An 18,321-nucleotide genomic window follows, 5' to 3' on the forward strand; every position below is an offset into this window, starting at 1 on the left:
TCTCTAAAATTAGGTTTTTTTTAATAAATTAAAACCTCAAGTTAATTATTATATCGTTTAGAACTATTTCCACTTCTTTCTTAATCTTTAAAATTAACTGAAAAGCACCAAAATAAATTATTCTATAATTTTTCTTAAACAAATAAAAAACAATTGTGGAATTAGTGAAAAGACGAACGTAGTCCCCACGTAAGTATTTCTTCCCCCCACATAAACACAATTTACTCCCACCTATGAGAGACCCATAATTCAATCGCAGATTTGACATTCCGTTTCAATAGGTTTATAGACCGTGAAATTAGAAGTTTGTATGGCTACATTAAACCTTCACATCAAATCTCCATAAATTCAGGCATATCTACTAAATTATGCATTATCTTAATTCAGGCATATCTACTAAATTATGCATTATCTTCTTAGTGTGGGGTGAGCACAGTGATAAGATTAGTTTCGAGTGAGGTAAACTTCACTCTAATTTATTATTGTGTATGTAAACCATTAAAATACTTCCATTAAATAGAACTTTCGTAGTTATCAAAGATGGGATGAGTGCTATTTCCAAATATTATTCGAATAATTTTCATGATGGGTATGACAAGCAAATCTCTCAATATCCATGAAAGTCCATGATTAAAGCAAATAGAGCTTTATATTTGTGGAAAAAAAATATTTTGCTTTACCTTGTCTAGGACGCAATTAATCTTACTAGTTTGAGACGAAAATTATTATTGTAGGAGTCAGAGAAAGTTTCAACAGTAAAATTCTAAATTTGATGAGATTCTTTAGAAATAAAAAATACATTTCTAAACTTTAGAATATAACAATTTAGTTTTAAGTTAAAACTCATATTATTTAATGATGTAGATTTGTAACTTGTAAACATATCTGATCTCTAATTAATTTAAATTGCATTGGATTGTAAAACTAATATTTATGATAGAGACTAATTCGTCACATACAAATGTTCATTCTTCTATTCACAATAATCGGCTGAGAACATTTTGCTAAAACTATGTGCGCTACAGAGAACGACTTGCAAATGTCACTGCTGATTAGTTCATCTTTAAACTACTTAATAACTGATGTTTTTATTAATTTTAAATAGTTTATTCACACATTGTGATGAAGTATCCCGTAGACAGAATCCATAAGAAACTAAATAAATACACATTTTATTCATAGATAATATCATTTGGTTACCTCACCAGCCAGTGTGCAAAATTTCGCATCAGAAAATCTTGCAACTGTTGGTAGGCAGAAAACATATTAGAGACGGCTTCTTTTGGCGAGAGAAGCAGGCTTGAAACTGGCAACACCTGTGATTTCTCTGCCGGTTACCAACGTGTTGATGTCGTAGGTTCCTTCGTACGTATAGATTGGTTCCAAATCGCAGAATGCCTGAAAAAAATAGCATCTTAGTTTCTAATTTATAAGCAAATTTTATAGATTATAGTTGACAGACTAAATTTGTAATTGAAATTCAAGCTTGAAAGATAAGTAATTACGTATTATAGGACCATATTTTAAATCAGAAACCAAAATCATTTTCCGTCAATATATGACATAAACAAGAAAGTGAGTATTTGCAAACCTTTGCAACTAGAAAGTCAGATAAAATCCCATTGCCTCCAAGCAACTCACGTCCTAGAGCAACGGTTTCCCTAGCCCTCAGAGTGATCCATGCCTGATGCCAATATAAGAAACAAATATTAATGAAAAGGGAGGCAATTAATTAATATTCATCAAGTTATTTTAGTTTAATCCTAAGCTCTAACCTTCCCCAAGCTAGCTTGACCTGGAGTCATCGTGCCCTTTTCATATAATTTACAAAGTCGCCAACCCATGAGGAACATTGCTTGAACATTTCCCAGCATGAGGACAAGTTTCTGTTGGTTAACTTGAAAAGCTGCTAATGGTGCTCCAAATTGTTCCCTCTCCTTCAAATATCTGGATTGCTTGGACATTAGAAATATAATGCCTAGATTTTGCAATTAATAGATCAATTAGAAGAAAAAGGGTAACAAAATGTTTGTTATGCCTACCTATGGCACATGTCATAAACGCCCATTGCTATGCCAATGGGCTGCCAGGCAACCATTACACGTGAAACCGCTAAAACCTGCCACATAGAGCACTAGTTATAACTATAGAACTAGTAAAAATGTTGATAAAAGAAACTAAATTCAAGAAGAGATATTTTTTCTTAACAGGCCAATGAATTGATTTTCAGATTTTCCATCACATCAGTGAACTTCAACATGTACTGTGAAAGTATTTGGCATACCAATCGTTCATACTTTTTGGTCACATTTCAAATCATACACGAGCATCCCCAAATCCCTTGGTGTCATATTTTGAGTATGAGAAAAAGAGAGATGAAATTTTTTATCAAACAAAAAGGTGGGAAACAGAGTAAAATCTGAAAGTATCCACTGAATCTTCGTTTACTTTATCGATCAAAATTAGAGGTTAGAATATGAAATATCATGGAAGCCACTGACAATGAAATACCCCATTTTATTAAGAGAAATAAAGAGACGACAAATAAGCAGGATGACTTTTTTTCTAACACATGCATACAAGCTGAAATGTGCAACAAGACAAGAATAAGATGAACATTTAAATATATTTAAAAAAAAAAAAAAAAAAAAAACTTACCTTATTTGTATCCTTGAATGAATTTACACCAGGTAACCTATCTTCATCGGGCACAAAAACTTTATTCATCACAATGTCTCCATTTTGAACGATCCGCAAACCAATTTTATTTTCTATCTTTGTAACCATCAGACCAGGGGAATTTTTCTTGATTATAAATCTGGAAGGCCAAAATGAAAACCAGAATCCATGGAAAAAAGTTACACGGGTAAAATTATTGCAAACGCAAGTGCAAAAATCATATCATAAGTTGTGTTCTTCTTGTTGCCACCTTTTGATTATTCTTAATTTTTTCTGAATAGTGCACACGTGCCAACTCAAGAAGCTAGAATCATTCAAATGATATGACCCAATGAACAACCAGTATAACACATTTTTGTGAGTAAATTTTGGATTTTTAGTTGCTCCTATATGGCGTTTTTCAGGCAGAGTCAGCGTGTGACATGTAACATGGGGAGGTGTGAGTGTAGCACGAATCTGCAGACATCTTAAGTACTAATGTACACATGAATGATGTGCAAACAGCTTACCAAGGGAGGGTGAAGAGAGGGCATCTTGGAAGTATTGTGGACATCACAGAGAATTTAAACTTTCATGAGTATCACAGGNTGGGGAGGTGTGAGTGTAGCACGAATCTGCAGACATCTTAAGTACTAATGTACACATGAATGATGTGCAAACAGCTTACCAAGGGAGGGTGAAGAGAGGGCATCTTGGAAGTATTGTGGACATCACAGAGAATTTAAACTTTCATGAGTATCACAGGGAGGGTACTCAGTTTGCTGTTTACAGAAATTAATTCTAAAAGATACGTTCTTACAAATGATATTGACTAGAGGGGAACACGCAATGCAAAAAGTTTCAGAAAAAAGTTGAGAAATGGGGAATCATCTGCATGTGTCATACATTTTTTTATGTAAATACTTGACGATCACTGTAATAAATGATAGTGAGGAGAATTTATACCACCTTGCACTTACCCATTTATTTCATTCGTAATTGTATTCCTGGCAAAAATAACCAATAAATCAGCAAACGTACTGTTTCCTATCCAGCGTTTTTTCCCCTCTATTAACCAACCTCCTTCAACCTGGTTGTCTCGATGTCAAATAAATATAAAAAGTTAAAAACGTTTAACTATGCCAATTATTGGAAAGCCATTCCTACAGTAAAAAAAATGACAGACAAGAAAGTAAAGAGCACGAAACCTTTGTTGCTGTTGTTCTTAAACCACTGGCATCACTTCCATTTTCAGGCTCAGTCAAAGCCTAGAAAAGGGGAAAAGAATTGTTCAATTAACTGAAAATTAAGCACGCCCTATGAAATTGATATCAAGTTCAATAACAATCCCCTTACCCAACAAGCGATAGTGTCCAACTTTGCCAAGGAAGGTAAATATTTCTGCTTTTGCTCCTCCGATCCACATAGAGCTATTATTGAGGATTAATAAAAATTATATGAAATCTTGAACACTTAAGCACCTAACGTCTACTACAACAACAACAAAAAAAAAAAAAAAATCCAAAAAAAAAAAAAAAACTCAGATATATTGAAACAATTTAACGTAGATTCAAGAGTTGAAACAGAAACAAAAAGCAGGTACCTTGATCGTACCACCAGCAATGCACAAGTTACCAAGCTTTGGGATAACGTGAAATGGAAACTCTGCCTTCTCCCAATACTGACAAGGTAAAACTTCCAGATCAACAGACTTTAGAATTGTAGTTTAAACAAGCAAAAGAGACATAGCATAGACCAAACAGAACTAGACGGTGAATTAGCAGCCGATACAAAGGCCAACTTTTAGTATGTTTCATTTCCTTCAAAGAGACACGTGGGAGAAAAATAGCACCTTTGTCATAATTGGAGCAATTTCTTTTTCCATGCACTGTCTCACTTTTTTTCTGAGAGCTTGCTCCTCAGGAGTCAATAGGTCGTTGAACTGATAGTAGTCCGATACTGTAATTATACAAAAGCAAATTTCAAGAATGGGGAAATAAACAAACAAACGAATTGAAGGATGACATTGAACCAGTAAAAAAGTTGTTTCAACACTTATGAGAGCAACTGACCCTATTACCCTTGGCTACTAGATCCCGAATGTGCAGTGACCGGGGATCTTTAAAAATACAAAAGCAAAAAATCTGAGTGCACAATTGTTAAAAAAACTTAATGAGCCGTGGTGAAGTCAAGTATACGTTGGGAAGAAATGACTGGAGTTACACCAAATGTAAATGCATGAGCTAAAGCCTAACAGAAATAAAGATGATAGTCGGAAATAGAACTAGAAGCAGTGGAGGTTAAGAATTCCAACCGGAAGGAGGAAAGACAGATGCAGCAGTTGCTTGAGGGAACGCAACAGAAACATCCAGGGCCGGTGAACCGAAGTAAGCACTTCTTGCATTCTTGTCCTTATCATCTGCAATAATTCATCAATTTTACAGAAGAGTAAGAGGCCTAATAATTCAAACATCGGAAACATAAATAATTAAAGAACTCTCGACTGCACGCATAGAATTGAATGGAATTTGATGGTCAATTTGTTGGCAGAAGCATAATCACAATTAAAACAACGCTCAAAAGCCCAACATGACGTAAAGTGTTAATCGAGAATTTGTAGTAACCGGCAAAAATAAAATTAATAATTTTCCCCCCTTCTACAACAACCGATCAAACATATTCAACAAACTAATTTCCTTGGGGAAAATGCACAATCACATACATACTACTATCAAACTCAGAGGATCTTGAGAAATCGGGAACCAATCAAGTAGATGAAATGGAATTTCATTCTAATGTACGAGTCCGCCATAACATGTCATCAGATAAAACAAAATTAGCTACGACATGGATCAAGCATCAAACCAAATGTAAACAAAATTGTATACTAGAAATCATAAATTCTTAGAACAAACTCGTAAAAGATTCGAGGTCAACGAATCCACCTCACCTTCGCGATTCATCTTGGTGTCAACCGTCATGATCAAGTAGATAGAAGCAACGACGCTGAAGTGAGCTTGAGAATTGTAACCACCTTCGTATTTTAATAATCGGAGCACGACAACGGAGAAAAAGGAGAGCGATGGAGGTAACTAAGAACTTTCAAACCCGTGAGAAAATGGTGAAGCGGCGATCTGAACTGGTAAAAGAACACGAATGAACCATGTGCCCGCCTTCCTGCAGAAAGATAGGAGTTATAGGCACGCCATTCAAGGCTATCTATTGAGTTTTTTCTTTTTTCTTCTTTTGTTATGTTCGTTCCGATTTAATGAAATTACGAAAAGTGATAAATGGCTTTAAATAATTTAATAAAAATAAAATGTAATTATGCTTATAATATATATAGTTCAAATTTAATTTAATGAAGATTATTCACATTTTTTATTATCTAGAAATCATTCTTCCTTCAACAATATTCTTTTATTTTAGTTCATAATTGTGAAAGTAGTTGATAATTTTTTCAATTATTATTTTAGAGCTTTGAATTGGGAGTTTTCATTAATATATTGTATTTAGTTTTCAAACTATTTAAAGAACGGATAATTGATTAAATTATAGTTTCCAGAACATAAATTAGGTCAAAATTGAGTTAGAAGACAAAAATAAATAAAATAATAATAATAAAATATTTGAATAAAAGAAGTTTTTAGAGAGTTTTGATACCTCACGTCTTTTCAGATACACTTGCAAATGTAAGAATGAACTCATGGGTATATATTTGCAGATAATGGGGTATGTTTTGACGCTCATTAGAAGCTAATTTAATTTAGTTTTTTCTGGCCCCGATATGCTAGTAATTAGGTTTTGTTGTATAAGATTTTTTTTTTCTTTATTATTATTATTATTATTATTATTATTATTATTGCAAAATCAGTATAATCTTTTAACAATATTTTCGTTACAAAAACAAACCTTCTTTGTATTTTTACTTAAAATTAAAACTATAAAATTCACAGTTAGTTCGACATTTCTCACATGTTTGTTGCTGTATATGTTAAATTTTATAGATATAAAAAATAGAATTTCAATATCTAAGAATATTTGAGTAGATAAAGAAAATTATAAAAAAATATTTAAATTAACGATTAAGTTATTTTTATTTAAAAACTGTTATAAATTTTATTACTGCTATTTATTTTTATATAAAGGTTAAGGGATGTTTTATGGTGACGTCAAACCCTCTAATTTACGCGGATATATCGAGGGAGGAAGGAAAGAAAGGGAGGGACAAAAATAGTATTAATAGGTGGCGTTCCGCGCGCGAAAATTAAATACATCCAAGGAGAAGATACCGTAGAGAATCTTTGAAAGAGAGAGAGCAAGTTGAATGGCCCTTGACTTGAAATTCGGGAGTGAAAACCGATGAATTCACTTCTTCAGCTGTCATCGGAATGATCATTGATCGGATTCTATCTAGGAAGAAATCGTCGGAGTCAAGTTGATCGATCATGTTTGCCAAGCGATTGTTGCAGAAGGCCATTCTCCATTCTCAGGTATTGACTTCTACCTGGTTCTACTTCGACAAGAATTGCCGTATTCGAATTCATCAATAATGCACATGACCTAGGGTTTTAATTTCCTTGCTCAAAATTGATGAAATCTGAAATATGTTGCGGCGACGAATCTTCATCTTAATCTTAGCGTATGTTTCAATGCCCTGTCTATCTTATGAAAAGGATCTTGAACAAGATATATTCCATTTGATCATGTAATCTGCGATGCTATAGAGGCGACAATATATCGCAATTTAGGGAACTAATCTTAGCTTATATTTTGTACGTCTTGGTTAAGTCACGAGCGAGGAACGGAAGATATTTTCGTTTCACCTTGGCACAAATTATAGGTAATACCGATCAATTAAGAAACGGNTGATTCGGTTTGGCATTCCTCGTATTTTATTTTTTATTCACTCATTACTGCTCTAAACTAAACGCGCGATTTCCTTGGCGGCTCATTTTTCACGCTGTGGTATCTTTTTTCGTGCAATGTTAGCTATTTTATGCTTGATCCTGAGCCGTCGTCAATGTTTAACTAATCAGAAACGAAATCATCATTTGTTTTCATATTTTCTCCATGTAGCATGCTGTACTGCGCGGTAGTTTAACTCCGGAGGACTTGGATCTCAGAGTCACGGTTCACTCTGGCATTCCATCAACCGCATCAATTCTTGCTTTCGACTCCATCCAACGGCTACTGGCCATTGGAACACTGTGAGTTGGTCGTCTGTTAGTTGTAAATTTTGATGAACATGAAAGTTAAAAAGTGTTGAGTAGCTTGTCACCTGCATCTGAACTATGAATAGTATGTTTGCCTGCTACTGGCCTATCTTGTACATTATGCGAGATAATCGTGATGTTATCCTGTGGAATTTATGGCACCTTGGATGAGTGAGGGTTTGATTTTTGATGTATATTAGTAGAAATCTAGAACAGGAAAAATGAAGACATCGTTTCAGCTGAATGAACTTTTCATGCCAGGGATGGAAGAATAAAAGTGATCGGTGGAGGTGGTATTGAAGGGCTTCTTATGTCCCCAAACCAATTGCCTTACAAGTACTTGGAGGTAAATTTTCTGCAGTTTTTAAAAGTGAATTATAAACTCACTTCTTTCCTATTTTAGCAGCAATGGAACTGATTGGGCATTCCTTCTTACAGTTTCTACAGAATGAGGGTTATTTAATTAGCATCTCCAATGGCAACGAAATTCAGGTATTCAATCTTCATTAACCAAGTAGTTTTGTATCCTTGATAACCACGATGAGACATCTTCATATCCATATCATGAATCTAGTTAATAACAATTTTAATCCCCACTATTTTGTTTACTCCGGCCTTGTATTCTTAAGTTTATATATTTGAACCTCAATACCATTAGTAAGACAGCAGGTTAAGTTGGTCTTCAGTTTTATTTCTATTCCTGGTTTTCTATAGCCGTTTTTTGAGGTAACATGAGGGAATGACTCTCTGCAATCTTATCAGAAAGTAGTTGATTGGGATTTGCAAGCGTCCACAAATTTTATTTCTCAGTAGCAGAATATTTTCGGTTACTTATTTTTGGTGGCAAGGCACTGCCGTACATGTTTAGGTGGATGCACGTTCATCTATGCTAGAAAATGTTTCAGTAGTTATTCATTATTTTTCATGGCAGGTCTGGAATCTTGACAGCAGGTCTATAGCATGCTGTTTACAGTGGGAATCAAATATAACTGCATTTTCCATCGTCAGTGGCTCCCACTTCATGTATACCAACCTCCATTGCATCATCTCATTCAGCTTTCAATTGGCCAATAACTGGAAATCAATCTGTTCAGCCATGATTTCACAAAACGAAAATAAGAAATTATTCAATAACATGCAGGTATGTCGGGGATGAGAATGGTCTTCTGTCAGTTATCAAGTTTGATGCTGAAGATGGAAAACTTCTGCAGTTGCCATACCTTGTTTCTGCAACTTCTATCAGTGGTAATAATGTCTGTTGTTTCATTCAGTTAGAGACATTATTGTCTAGTTCATCGAACTACATGATATATGCTTCTGCTTCTGATCCGTTTATGTACAAATGTCCTGCTTTATGTATTTCATCCCACTAGGAAATTCCTTATTACAAGGGTGATTTTTTAAAAAATGAACAAAAGTGAAAATAGTGAACTGTTGAATGAGCAAAGTGTATTAACTCAGATGTTTGGTGCATCGCTTATGACCATACACTGTTTTTTCCACTTTTTTTTGGCCCATAGATGTTGCGGGATTTCCATTTCCTGATGTCCAAACCTCACCTGTCATTGGAGTTCTTCAACATTCTTCTATTGGGAACAGGTAAGATACTTGCACGGAATGAATAAACTTTATTAACTTCTTTGCTTTTGGATTTGAAATGTTGGTACTAAAGGTTATTCTTCTTTGTACTGCCAACAATGAATAGTCAGATGTTAAACTCTGTTTTTAGATTGAGTTGGTATGTTGCCTGAGAAGCATAAAAATGGTTATGGGACAAACATTACATGAATATGATGATTTATGAATTCTGAAACATTTAGGACCAACTGTTTCTTATTTAAACAAATAATTGGACTCAAGTATGACATGTTAAATATTTCTTTTTCACCATGTTTTGTATTTGAACACAATTTTATTTTTCATACTTAAATGTCATATTTAAAACTTTGATGTTTGTAGTGAAAACTAATTACATAATTCTACTGATACAATATTTTATCACAGTAATTTGTTCTTGGTTTTAAAAAACTATCTTTAAAACAAAATCTATTAAGCCTGTAGTTATATCCTTAAAAATAATTCAAATGCTCTCCTTTGGATACAATTTTTCTTCTTTAGTTTTTTCCTTTTCTTTTACGTGAAATTATTCTAATTTCAGTTTGTAATATTCTCAGTGTTTTGATAGCATATGCTAGTGGCTTGTTTTTACTTTGGGATGTCTCAAGAGGTCAAGTTCTTTTTGTTGGAGGCGGCAAGGACCTGCAGATGAATGACAGACTTGATGAATCATCGAGCGAAGTGGATGATAACCTTCCAATTGATGCTTTGGAAAATAGTTTAGCAGAGAAAGAGATAAGTGCTCTCTGTTGGGCATCCTCCAATGGATTAATTCTTGCTGTGGGATATATAGATGGAGATATCTTGTTCTGGAAAACATTAATTACCGCTTCTGGTAGTGGTCAACAAGGTTCGCCATCATCTAAAAATGTTGTTAGATTACAATTATCATCTTCAGAGAAAAGACTTCCTGTTATTGTCTTGCATTGGTCTGGAAACGGTAGAGCACCTAATGATTGTGAAGGGCGGTTATTCATCTATGGTGGCGATGAGATAGGATCTGAAGAAGTTTTAACGGTGTGTTGTTCTATTCTAACTTTTCCACATTGCCTTTTCATTTCTATAGCTCCTTTGTATACGTGGATGCAGTTAATGAATAAAAGGATAATGCTTGCCACCATTCACATTTGTAGCAGTAATTAAATTGCGAATGTCTTTTTCACTTATACATCCACTGGAAGGCTAAATTTGTTTTGTAGAAAAGGAGAATTTTCATTTCTTTGATTGCATCGTTCGCTGAATGAGACTTGTGCAGGCAGATATTTAAAACCTTAACTTTCCCACTATTTTAATACTTTTTATTAACTTTTGTTGGAGTTCCTTCATATTTTTGTGTCGTATTTGTATATTTATCGTTTATATATTGAAGATTTTTTTTTTATTGGTAGACGTTCTTTTTTCTATATAAGAAGGCCTTGTATTTGTATTTGATTCATGATATAGAGAAGGTATGCAACTATTTTACTTTTCTACCCAAACTTCAACTACTTTCTATAGAAAATACAATGTTCTCTGCTTTTAGCAATGGAATATGAAAATGCCTCTTGGAATCATCAGTATAAATAGCTATGTTGGTTTTATGTTTTGACTTTCTCAACAGGTTTTAACCATTGAGTGGTCACCTGGAATGGAGGTACTGAGATGTGCGGGTCGTACAGAGATCAAACTCCATGGCTCTTTTGCAGATATGATCTTGTTGCCAAGTTCTGGTGCTGCTGGGAATGGTCCCAAAGAAGAACTTTTTGTGCTTACAAACCCTGGGAAACTGCACTTTTATGACGCAAGTATGCTGTCTTCAATAATAGATAAAACAGACAGCAAACCACTCATCTCTCCATTGGAGTTTCCTGCAATGATACCTACATCCGAACCATCCATGACCACGTCAAAGCTTATTAAGTTGCCCAATTGGGGATCCTCGACAAAGATTTTATCTGAGGTATTGTATTTGTTGCCTTATATTTGATCCTCTCTCTTCTGCTGTGTGTGTGCCCTCAGTTATACACCCTTGACTTCAAGTATTTTTCCTCTTAGCTAGCATTGATGAAGCTTAGTTCAACAGCAATTCAAGCTCGTAGTGCAAAGTGGCCATTGACTGGAGGAGTGCCCTATCAGTTACCGACAATGAAAGATGATAAGGTTGAGAGGGTATACCTAGCAGGTTATCAAGATGGTTCTGTACGCGTTTGGGATGCAACTCATCCTTTATTTTCTTTTATATGCCATTTAGATGCTGAGGTTAGAACTCCCCATAATCTCCCCTATTATTTTTCTGATAAAAGAAAATGATATAAACCTTCTTATTAATACTTGAAATTTGGCAGTTGGAAGGTATAAAGGTTGCTGGTTCAAGTGCTCCTATATTAAAATTGGACTTCTGCTGTGCTACTACTTCTTTAGCTGTTGGCAATGAATGTGGTCTGGTTAGAAATCTTTTGTTGTTTAGATGAGATTCGGCTCCTAAAATTCTTTTGTACTTACTGTTTCCTTGCTAAACTAACTGGATAGGTGCGGATTTATGACCTTAAAGGCAGTGCTGATGACAAAAATTTATACTTTGTTACCGAATCCAGACGTGAAGGTATTTAATTTGTTAATTCTCTTCGCCCCCCCAGGGGGAAAGAAAAGAAGCTTTGCTAATTGTAGCAAAAATATTTTTCCCCATGCTTGCAAATCTCAAATGGAATTTTGAAACTAGACCTCGCTATTTACAGAATGGATCCTGCATGCTTAATTAAAATTTCATTTTCATGTGAACTATTATCGTCAAAGATTTTGAGAAACCAATGTTTTGTCAAGGTTAAAATTTGGATTGGTTGGAGAGTCGTTGATTATGTGAACAGTTGAGCATGTGCACGAAACTTCAACCTTTTTCAGCATATATAAAAACAGTTCAAGGCAAGCTTGTAAATGGTTAAATTTTAGGTTGCTATACCTCTGATGAGTTGTTTCAATTCCAAAAAATTGACTTGTGTGTCTATTTTTACTAGAAATCAACTATTAATAAACATGGTCAACTTATTCCACAGTTCATAGTCTGCCTCAAGGCAAAGGACCTCATTGTAGAGCTGTCTTTTCTCTCCTAAATTCCCCAATTCAAGCATTGCAGTTTTCTAAGGGTGGAGTTAAACTTGGTGTGGGGTATGGAAATGGTCGTGTAAGGATTCTCCACAACCAAACTTCTTAATTTTACTTGCTTATAATAGGATCTCTGAGCCTGCGTTCTTTTCAGATTGCAGTGCTCGACATTTCTTCATCATCGGTTTTATTCTTTACGGAGGGCATATCTAACTCAAGCTCCCCCATTATCACAATGATTTGGAAAGGAAATTTTGCTGTAACTCATGGCCCTATAAGGAGCCCCAAGCACTCAGGGGCTAAATCTGCAGATGATTGTGCTGAAGAACCGTTGTTTATATTAACCAAAGATGCAAAGATCAATGTTTTTGATGGTACTGCCGGAAACATGATCAGCCTTCGGCCGTGGCACTTGAAAAAGGAATCTGTTGCGATTTCAATGTATGTTATAGGCAAGTATTATATCCATCTCCGCAAGATTATAAGAAAATAAAAACTTTGGGCGTGTGTACATTTGTCGTGACAAGATTTTTTGTTGCTGTATCCAGAGAGTGGTATTTCTGTCTCTGGATCTCCTGATGAAAAGGATAATGAGGAGTCATCCCAAAATCCTACTACCAAAAGTGAATGTAATCTAGGCAGTGGTTCTGCTGGATCAAATTTGCACGAATCCCAACATGATTCTTCTGCAGAAGAAACACGCCATGCCGAAAAGTTTCTTGATTCATATGTTCTACTTTGTTGTGAGGATTCATTGCGCTTATACTCGGTCAAATCCATAATTCAGGTTCTTCTATACCTTTTTTATCTTTTCCTTTCTTTCTTTTTGGTTGCTTCAGTTTCTAACTAAATGCTCTCATTGTGACAGGGAAATAATAAACCTACTCGTAAAGTGAAGCAGTCAAAATGTTGTTGGACTACTACTTTTAAAATCAAAGAAAGAGATGTCGGATTAGTATTGTTGTTTCAGTCTGGTGTTATTGAAATAAGGTAAGGAGCTAACCTCTTGCACTTGATGTGCTAATGTTATTAGACGTGTAGACTTGATTACCACATTTATGCCAACGCACTCCTACCAGATTAGATATATAATTTTGCTCATTTATTAGTCATATAAATTTAGGCAGTATTGCTTTGCTGTTTGTTTGATGGTTGCTGCTGATTCCAAATTTTGACTAGATCGTTGCCAGATTTAGAGTTGCTGAAAGCAAGCTCCCTCCAATCGATTCTAATGTGGAACTTTAAGGCAAACATGGACAAGATTTCAAGTTCTTCTGAACAAGGGCAGATAGTGCTGGTATGCTTGCAAGTATACTGTTGCATATATATAATATTCAGTCAGAAAAGTGAGTGTTGGAACATTTAGCAGTTTTCACGATCTTAAAGGTTTATTTGGAACATCCTTGTGTTAATAGGCCAACGGGGGCGAGGTAGCTTTTCTCTCTCTGTTATCCAAGGAAAATGAGTTCAGGTAATTTGATGTTTTGTTAACTGGCATGATAGAATATTAGTTAAATCGTGAAAGAGGATTAAATAGTTTGCTGTTTTCAGTATTCCTGACTCCTTGCCTAGTCTCTATGATGAAGTTGTTGCTGCTGCTGCCGATGCTGCTTTTAGTGTTTCATCTTATCAGAAGAACAATCAGGTTTGAACAGAATATTTGCCTTTTCCTCTTAAAGCGTTTAATATTTTCACTCACCCTCAAGTTATAACGGTGTTACTGCAGCTTCCGTCAACGGGGATATTAAGTAGCATTGTCAAAGGCTTTAAAGGCGGGAAAAAGACCCCTACCGTAAATTTTTGCACTTCCCGTGAATCTTATTGTGCTCATTTGGAGGAAATATTTCTGAAGCCTCCGTTCCCAGATTCATCATCCTCAGCTCTTAAGAATACCGAGGAAGTTGAGGAACTCACAATAGGTTCTGCTCTAAACAAATCCCATAATCCACACTATTGTTTCTTGCCGATTTTTTTGGTCATCGTTAACTTTCTTTTTGAAATAGATGATATTGAAATAGATGATATTGAAATAGACGACAAACCACCACCACCAGCATCTACTTCATCCAAGGATGTTAAAGGTATAACCAAACTGAACCCAAATCTCATAAAAAGGAGAGGAAAACAGATAGGCAAGTAAACTATGTGCTGTCTGTGCAGAGGAGAGGAGAACAGATAGGCAAAGATTGTTTGGAGATGGGGATGATGATTGGAAGCCTAAAACTAGAACAACTGAAGAAATTTTAGCCACATACAAATTTTCCGGGGTAATTTCAAATCAGAATTATACTTTGATTCTGGTATTGATTGTTTTTTCCTCTTCTAATGAACAGTGAAATGTAGGATGCTTCGTTGGCTGCTGCACATGCGAGAAACAAACTCTTAGAGAGGCAAGAAAAATTAGAGGTATGTATCGGGTTGCTTCATGCATAATCTTCTTACCGGTTTCTCAGAAGCTTGATTTGATAGGAAGATGGAATTGCTGGACTTAGATATTACTTCAAGAATGAAATCAGTAAATAGTAAAATAAAAACCAAAGTGGAACGAACGTTAACAGGATACAAATTTGTTGGCTCGTTTGATTAAGATTTAGGAGAAAGTCTTGATGTGAATACCACCTTGGTGTTACAAAGTGTCTTAAAATATTTTTTATTCTTTCTAAAAGTGTTTTTAATTATACATTTGGCATTTTTTAAACAAATGTGTTTTGGTTTTACCACATTTAATAGGTGATTCAATCACACACATTTTTAGATAATCATTTTTTAAATTATCAGCTCTCTCATCCTTCTTCAAGAAAGAGTTTTAAATGAATTTGAATATTAGAAAATGTTTTATTATTATTATTATTATTATTATTATTAACTACGAAACAGACTCAGTATGTTTAAAAAGAAAAAACAAACATTTTCAATAAATTAGCAAGTGAAGGGAAATCCGGCCCCCATTTCATTCACGTATTTGCATGGGTTTCAGCATTATGAGTTACTTTATTACCCATATCCGATGCTTTCATCTCACAAACACAAGTAAAAATTCATGTCGCACTTTGCGTTGTTGATGTTTTGTAGAAACTGAGTAAGCGCACAGAAGATTTGCGAAATGGCGCAGAAGACTTTGCGTCATTAGCAAATGAACTTGTGAAGACGATGGAAAAGCGGAAATGGTGGCATATATGAATGATTAAACCTATATCTGAAATAGGTGTTTCATACTTAATAGGTATATATTTCTTCACAACCGTTCTTTCCCCTTCATGCCCTTCAGCTTGCCAATTAGTCACCAAAGGACGAGATGGCAGAGAGAACGTCTATTGTGAACTTGGAATCGACACGCACACTCACACTCACTCGCGCTCATTGGTTGAAGTGGCCTGAGAGTTGAGTTGCTTAGGAATTGCAAGTTTTCAGCCATCCGAATATGATTTCCAACTGGTGATTGTCAGAATTGTAACTTTTTCCATCTTCGTGTGAGTAATTCTTCTTATCGTGTGAATATTCGAGAGGAGCCCATTTGGCAGGTTGAGTTCGCAGAGCTCCGGTGAAGGTTAAGAATGTTCTGGATGGATGCGAGAGGCCCTCCTCGATAATCAGAAGAGAGTACGGTAATATCCCCTTCCATTTTTATACGTGTTTATTTGTATCTCGTAACTGTATATTTCGGATTATCCCCGAGGAAGTAAGCTAATAATTTGTTTATATTTCGGATATAAAAACACTAATTAAACATTTTGACTTTATTATCTAATTACTTTTATAAATATTTTTCATTACGTAGTTTTAGATCAAAAGAATTTGGAAGATATTGTTTTAAATAACTAAAAACACGAGTAATTTACAAAAATTACTTGGAACTTTTTAGACTTTTGAATAATTTTCAGTACACAGGTTTTGCTTATGGATTGAATTGGAATTTTTTTTTCTATGTTCGGTCTGGATTATTGCCTCTACTTAAAAGATTATTTATTATTACCAAATTTTGTAGTACGAGGAATTGCACTACCATCATTTGCCATTTTTGGCGAAGATGTGGAAAGAGAGCGTTTTTTTTTTCCTGCAATCCGTGGGGAAAAGTCAGACGACCATTTACTTGTAATTCTTCATTATTTAAAAAATTAAAATAAAATTATTTTTGCAGTGAGACAATTGTTAATGACAACTTCAAACCCAGCTATCTTAAAGTGTGCATAGAGAAATTGTTTTCTTAATAAAATCAAAATTTCTACAGATTAAAATGATTTCAGATGAATGGTATTTTGAAAAAAAAAATCTTTGGAATAAAAGAATTTCAAACATCTCGCTTTAATTCAAATGAGATTACCTAAAAATATGACTTCATAATGATTGGTAAAAGATATTAAAAACAAGCCATTAGGGAAAAAAACATTTGTGATCAATACAATCAATCAACAAATCATTGAAAATATTTTGTGAAAAATGTCTCAAAGACTTGGAAGAATTTCTAAATGAATTAAAATAACTTGACACGACGCAATATAAAAATTATTAAATTGAAGATCAGATTACTAGTTGAATCTTTGACCTTTTAAAATTTAAGATCTGTCATATAAAGTAGATCACATCAAGTTATATTATAGTTTATGGGACTCTATTCCTCTCCCTACTGAAGAGAGAATGGAGAGACGGTAAGACAAAGAGAGAGAAGAGAATAAACCTTGTCCTATCATTGAGAATTTGAACACTGGCGGCATCGTCAATGTTTAGTCCAACCTTCTGTTAGTGTCACCAACATAGTAGTAACTTACAGGACCAAGACTAATTAAAGCTATTTCTAGTNAACCATAACGTTTCATGAACATGTCTTACTTCTATCGTTACATTACGTTTAGTGCATCCTTCTCGTATCTTATCTCAAATATACCATTGAACACATGGTACCGTAAGTATTATCATACAATTCACATATTATAACATATCATAAGCATACCGATTCACAAACATTTCGCATTCTAATTAATATGAAGAATACGACACTAGAAGAAAGATAAAAAGAAATGCAGATTATAGGAAGGTATGTAGATGAAAATCATAGACGAAGATGGTAGAATTAGTCACTTGCACTATTTTCGTACAAAACAAAAATTCATATAGTGTTGATATCAAGATTTTATAATGGGAAAATATTTTGTATTAAATTATCAACTTCAAACAAAATATTCCTTCAAAAGCACTTTCCAAACATATTACAAATGCACATGTTCAGCAGCTAGTAAAAGTTATTCTTCATCATGTACCGCACTTACTTCTTACAACAAAAACCTACCCTACCTATGACCATGCAAAGTGATATCAAACAAGGAAATTATGGTATGAAATCAACAGATGAATTTGGACTTTCTTTTAGAGTGGGATGAATTTGAAGTTTTAAAAGTTTTGATTCCGTAACAAAGGTAATGGGGAACAGGGAGTAATGTTTAGTATATAACGAATAGACATTGAAACTGAATCTCTATCAAAGACAAGCTCCTCCCTAAGCTATTATAAAGTTGGATTAAATGGTAATGATCACAAGAAGTCACATACCTATGACCAAACTCCTCCGGCGTTGTCAACAAATCTCAACCCAGAAAGTTTCCTTCCAATAAGATCTCTCAACTCAATCTCACCAGGAAATCTCTGCTCCTTCAACTTAGAAAATACCTTCAGAAAACGGATAATATCGGTCAACAGTCATCTTACCCAAAAAAAAAAAAAAAAAAAAAAAAAAAAAAAAAAAAAAAAAAAAAAAAAA

The 18,321-nt window shown here is 34.5% G+C and overlaps 3 protein-coding genes across 5 annotated transcripts in view; 1 reads left to right on the forward strand and 2 right to left on the reverse strand.

Annotated features, from left to right (window-relative positions):
* Positions 1-1,060: 1,060 nt before the first annotated feature.
* LOC111790869 (acyl-coenzyme A oxidase 4, peroxisomal) lies at positions 1,061-5,925 on the reverse strand. The gene is given in 12 exon segments (XM_023671976.1): positions 1,061-1,398; positions 1,592-1,684; positions 1,776-1,947; positions 2,043-2,119; positions 2,659-2,818; positions 3,639-3,748; positions 3,867-3,926; positions 4,015-4,130; positions 4,243-4,339; positions 4,511-4,617; positions 4,973-5,077; positions 5,609-5,925. Coding segments are annotated over 12 exon segments (1,260 nt in total). The 5' UTR covers positions 5,640-5,925; the 3' UTR covers positions 1,061-1,266.
* A 986-nt stretch (positions 5,926-6,911) lies between these two features.
* On the forward strand, positions 6,912-16,309 carry LOC111790864. Of its 3 annotated transcripts, none has more exons than XM_023671969.1 (24): positions 6,913-7,151; positions 7,738-7,868; positions 8,136-8,220; positions 8,313-8,366; positions 8,806-8,897; positions 9,016-9,119; positions 9,395-9,473; positions 10,049-10,508; positions 11,092-11,430; positions 11,526-11,729; positions 11,816-11,914; positions 12,000-12,072; positions 12,521-12,648; positions 12,724-13,021; positions 13,118-13,356; positions 13,438-13,559; positions 13,749-13,866; positions 13,985-14,040; positions 14,121-14,214; positions 14,296-14,488; positions 14,573-14,650; positions 14,730-14,836; positions 14,913-14,975; positions 15,642-16,309. In XM_023671969.1, exons 1-24 carry the CDS (start codon positions 7,107-7,109, stop codon positions 15,747-15,749), a joined length of 3,369 nt encoding a protein of 1,122 aa, XP_023527737.1. In that variant the 5' UTR covers positions 6,913-7,106; the 3' UTR covers positions 15,750-16,309. The 3 variants fall into 3 exon arrangements, with proteins under 3 accessions (XP_023527739.1, XP_023527737.1, XP_023527738.1); XM_023671970.1 differs by having other exon boundaries at positions 6,914-7,151; positions 14,588-14,650; XM_023671971.1 differs by lacking the exon at positions 15,642-16,309 and having other exon boundaries at positions 6,912-7,151; positions 14,588-14,650; positions 14,913-15,017.
* Positions 16,310-17,900: 1,591 nt separating this feature from the next.
* Positions 17,901-18,321, reverse strand: part of LOC111790868 (selT-like protein) — a 3,495-nt gene continuing 3,074 nt past the window's right edge. The window contains exon 4 of the mRNA XM_023671975.1: positions 17,901-18,230. Coding sequence (XP_023527743.1) covers positions 18,114-18,230 — 117 coding nt within the window. The 3' untranslated portion in view covers positions 17,901-18,113. The remainder of the gene's footprint in view (positions 18,231-18,321) is intronic.

The sequence above is a fragment of the Cucurbita pepo genome, chromosome LG03 (assembly GCF_002806865.2).
Source record: "Cucurbita pepo subsp. pepo cultivar mu-cu-16 chromosome LG03, ASM280686v2, whole genome shotgun sequence".
In the NCBI taxonomy this organism is placed as follows: domain Eukaryota; kingdom Viridiplantae; phylum Streptophyta; class Magnoliopsida; order Cucurbitales; family Cucurbitaceae; genus Cucurbita; species Cucurbita pepo.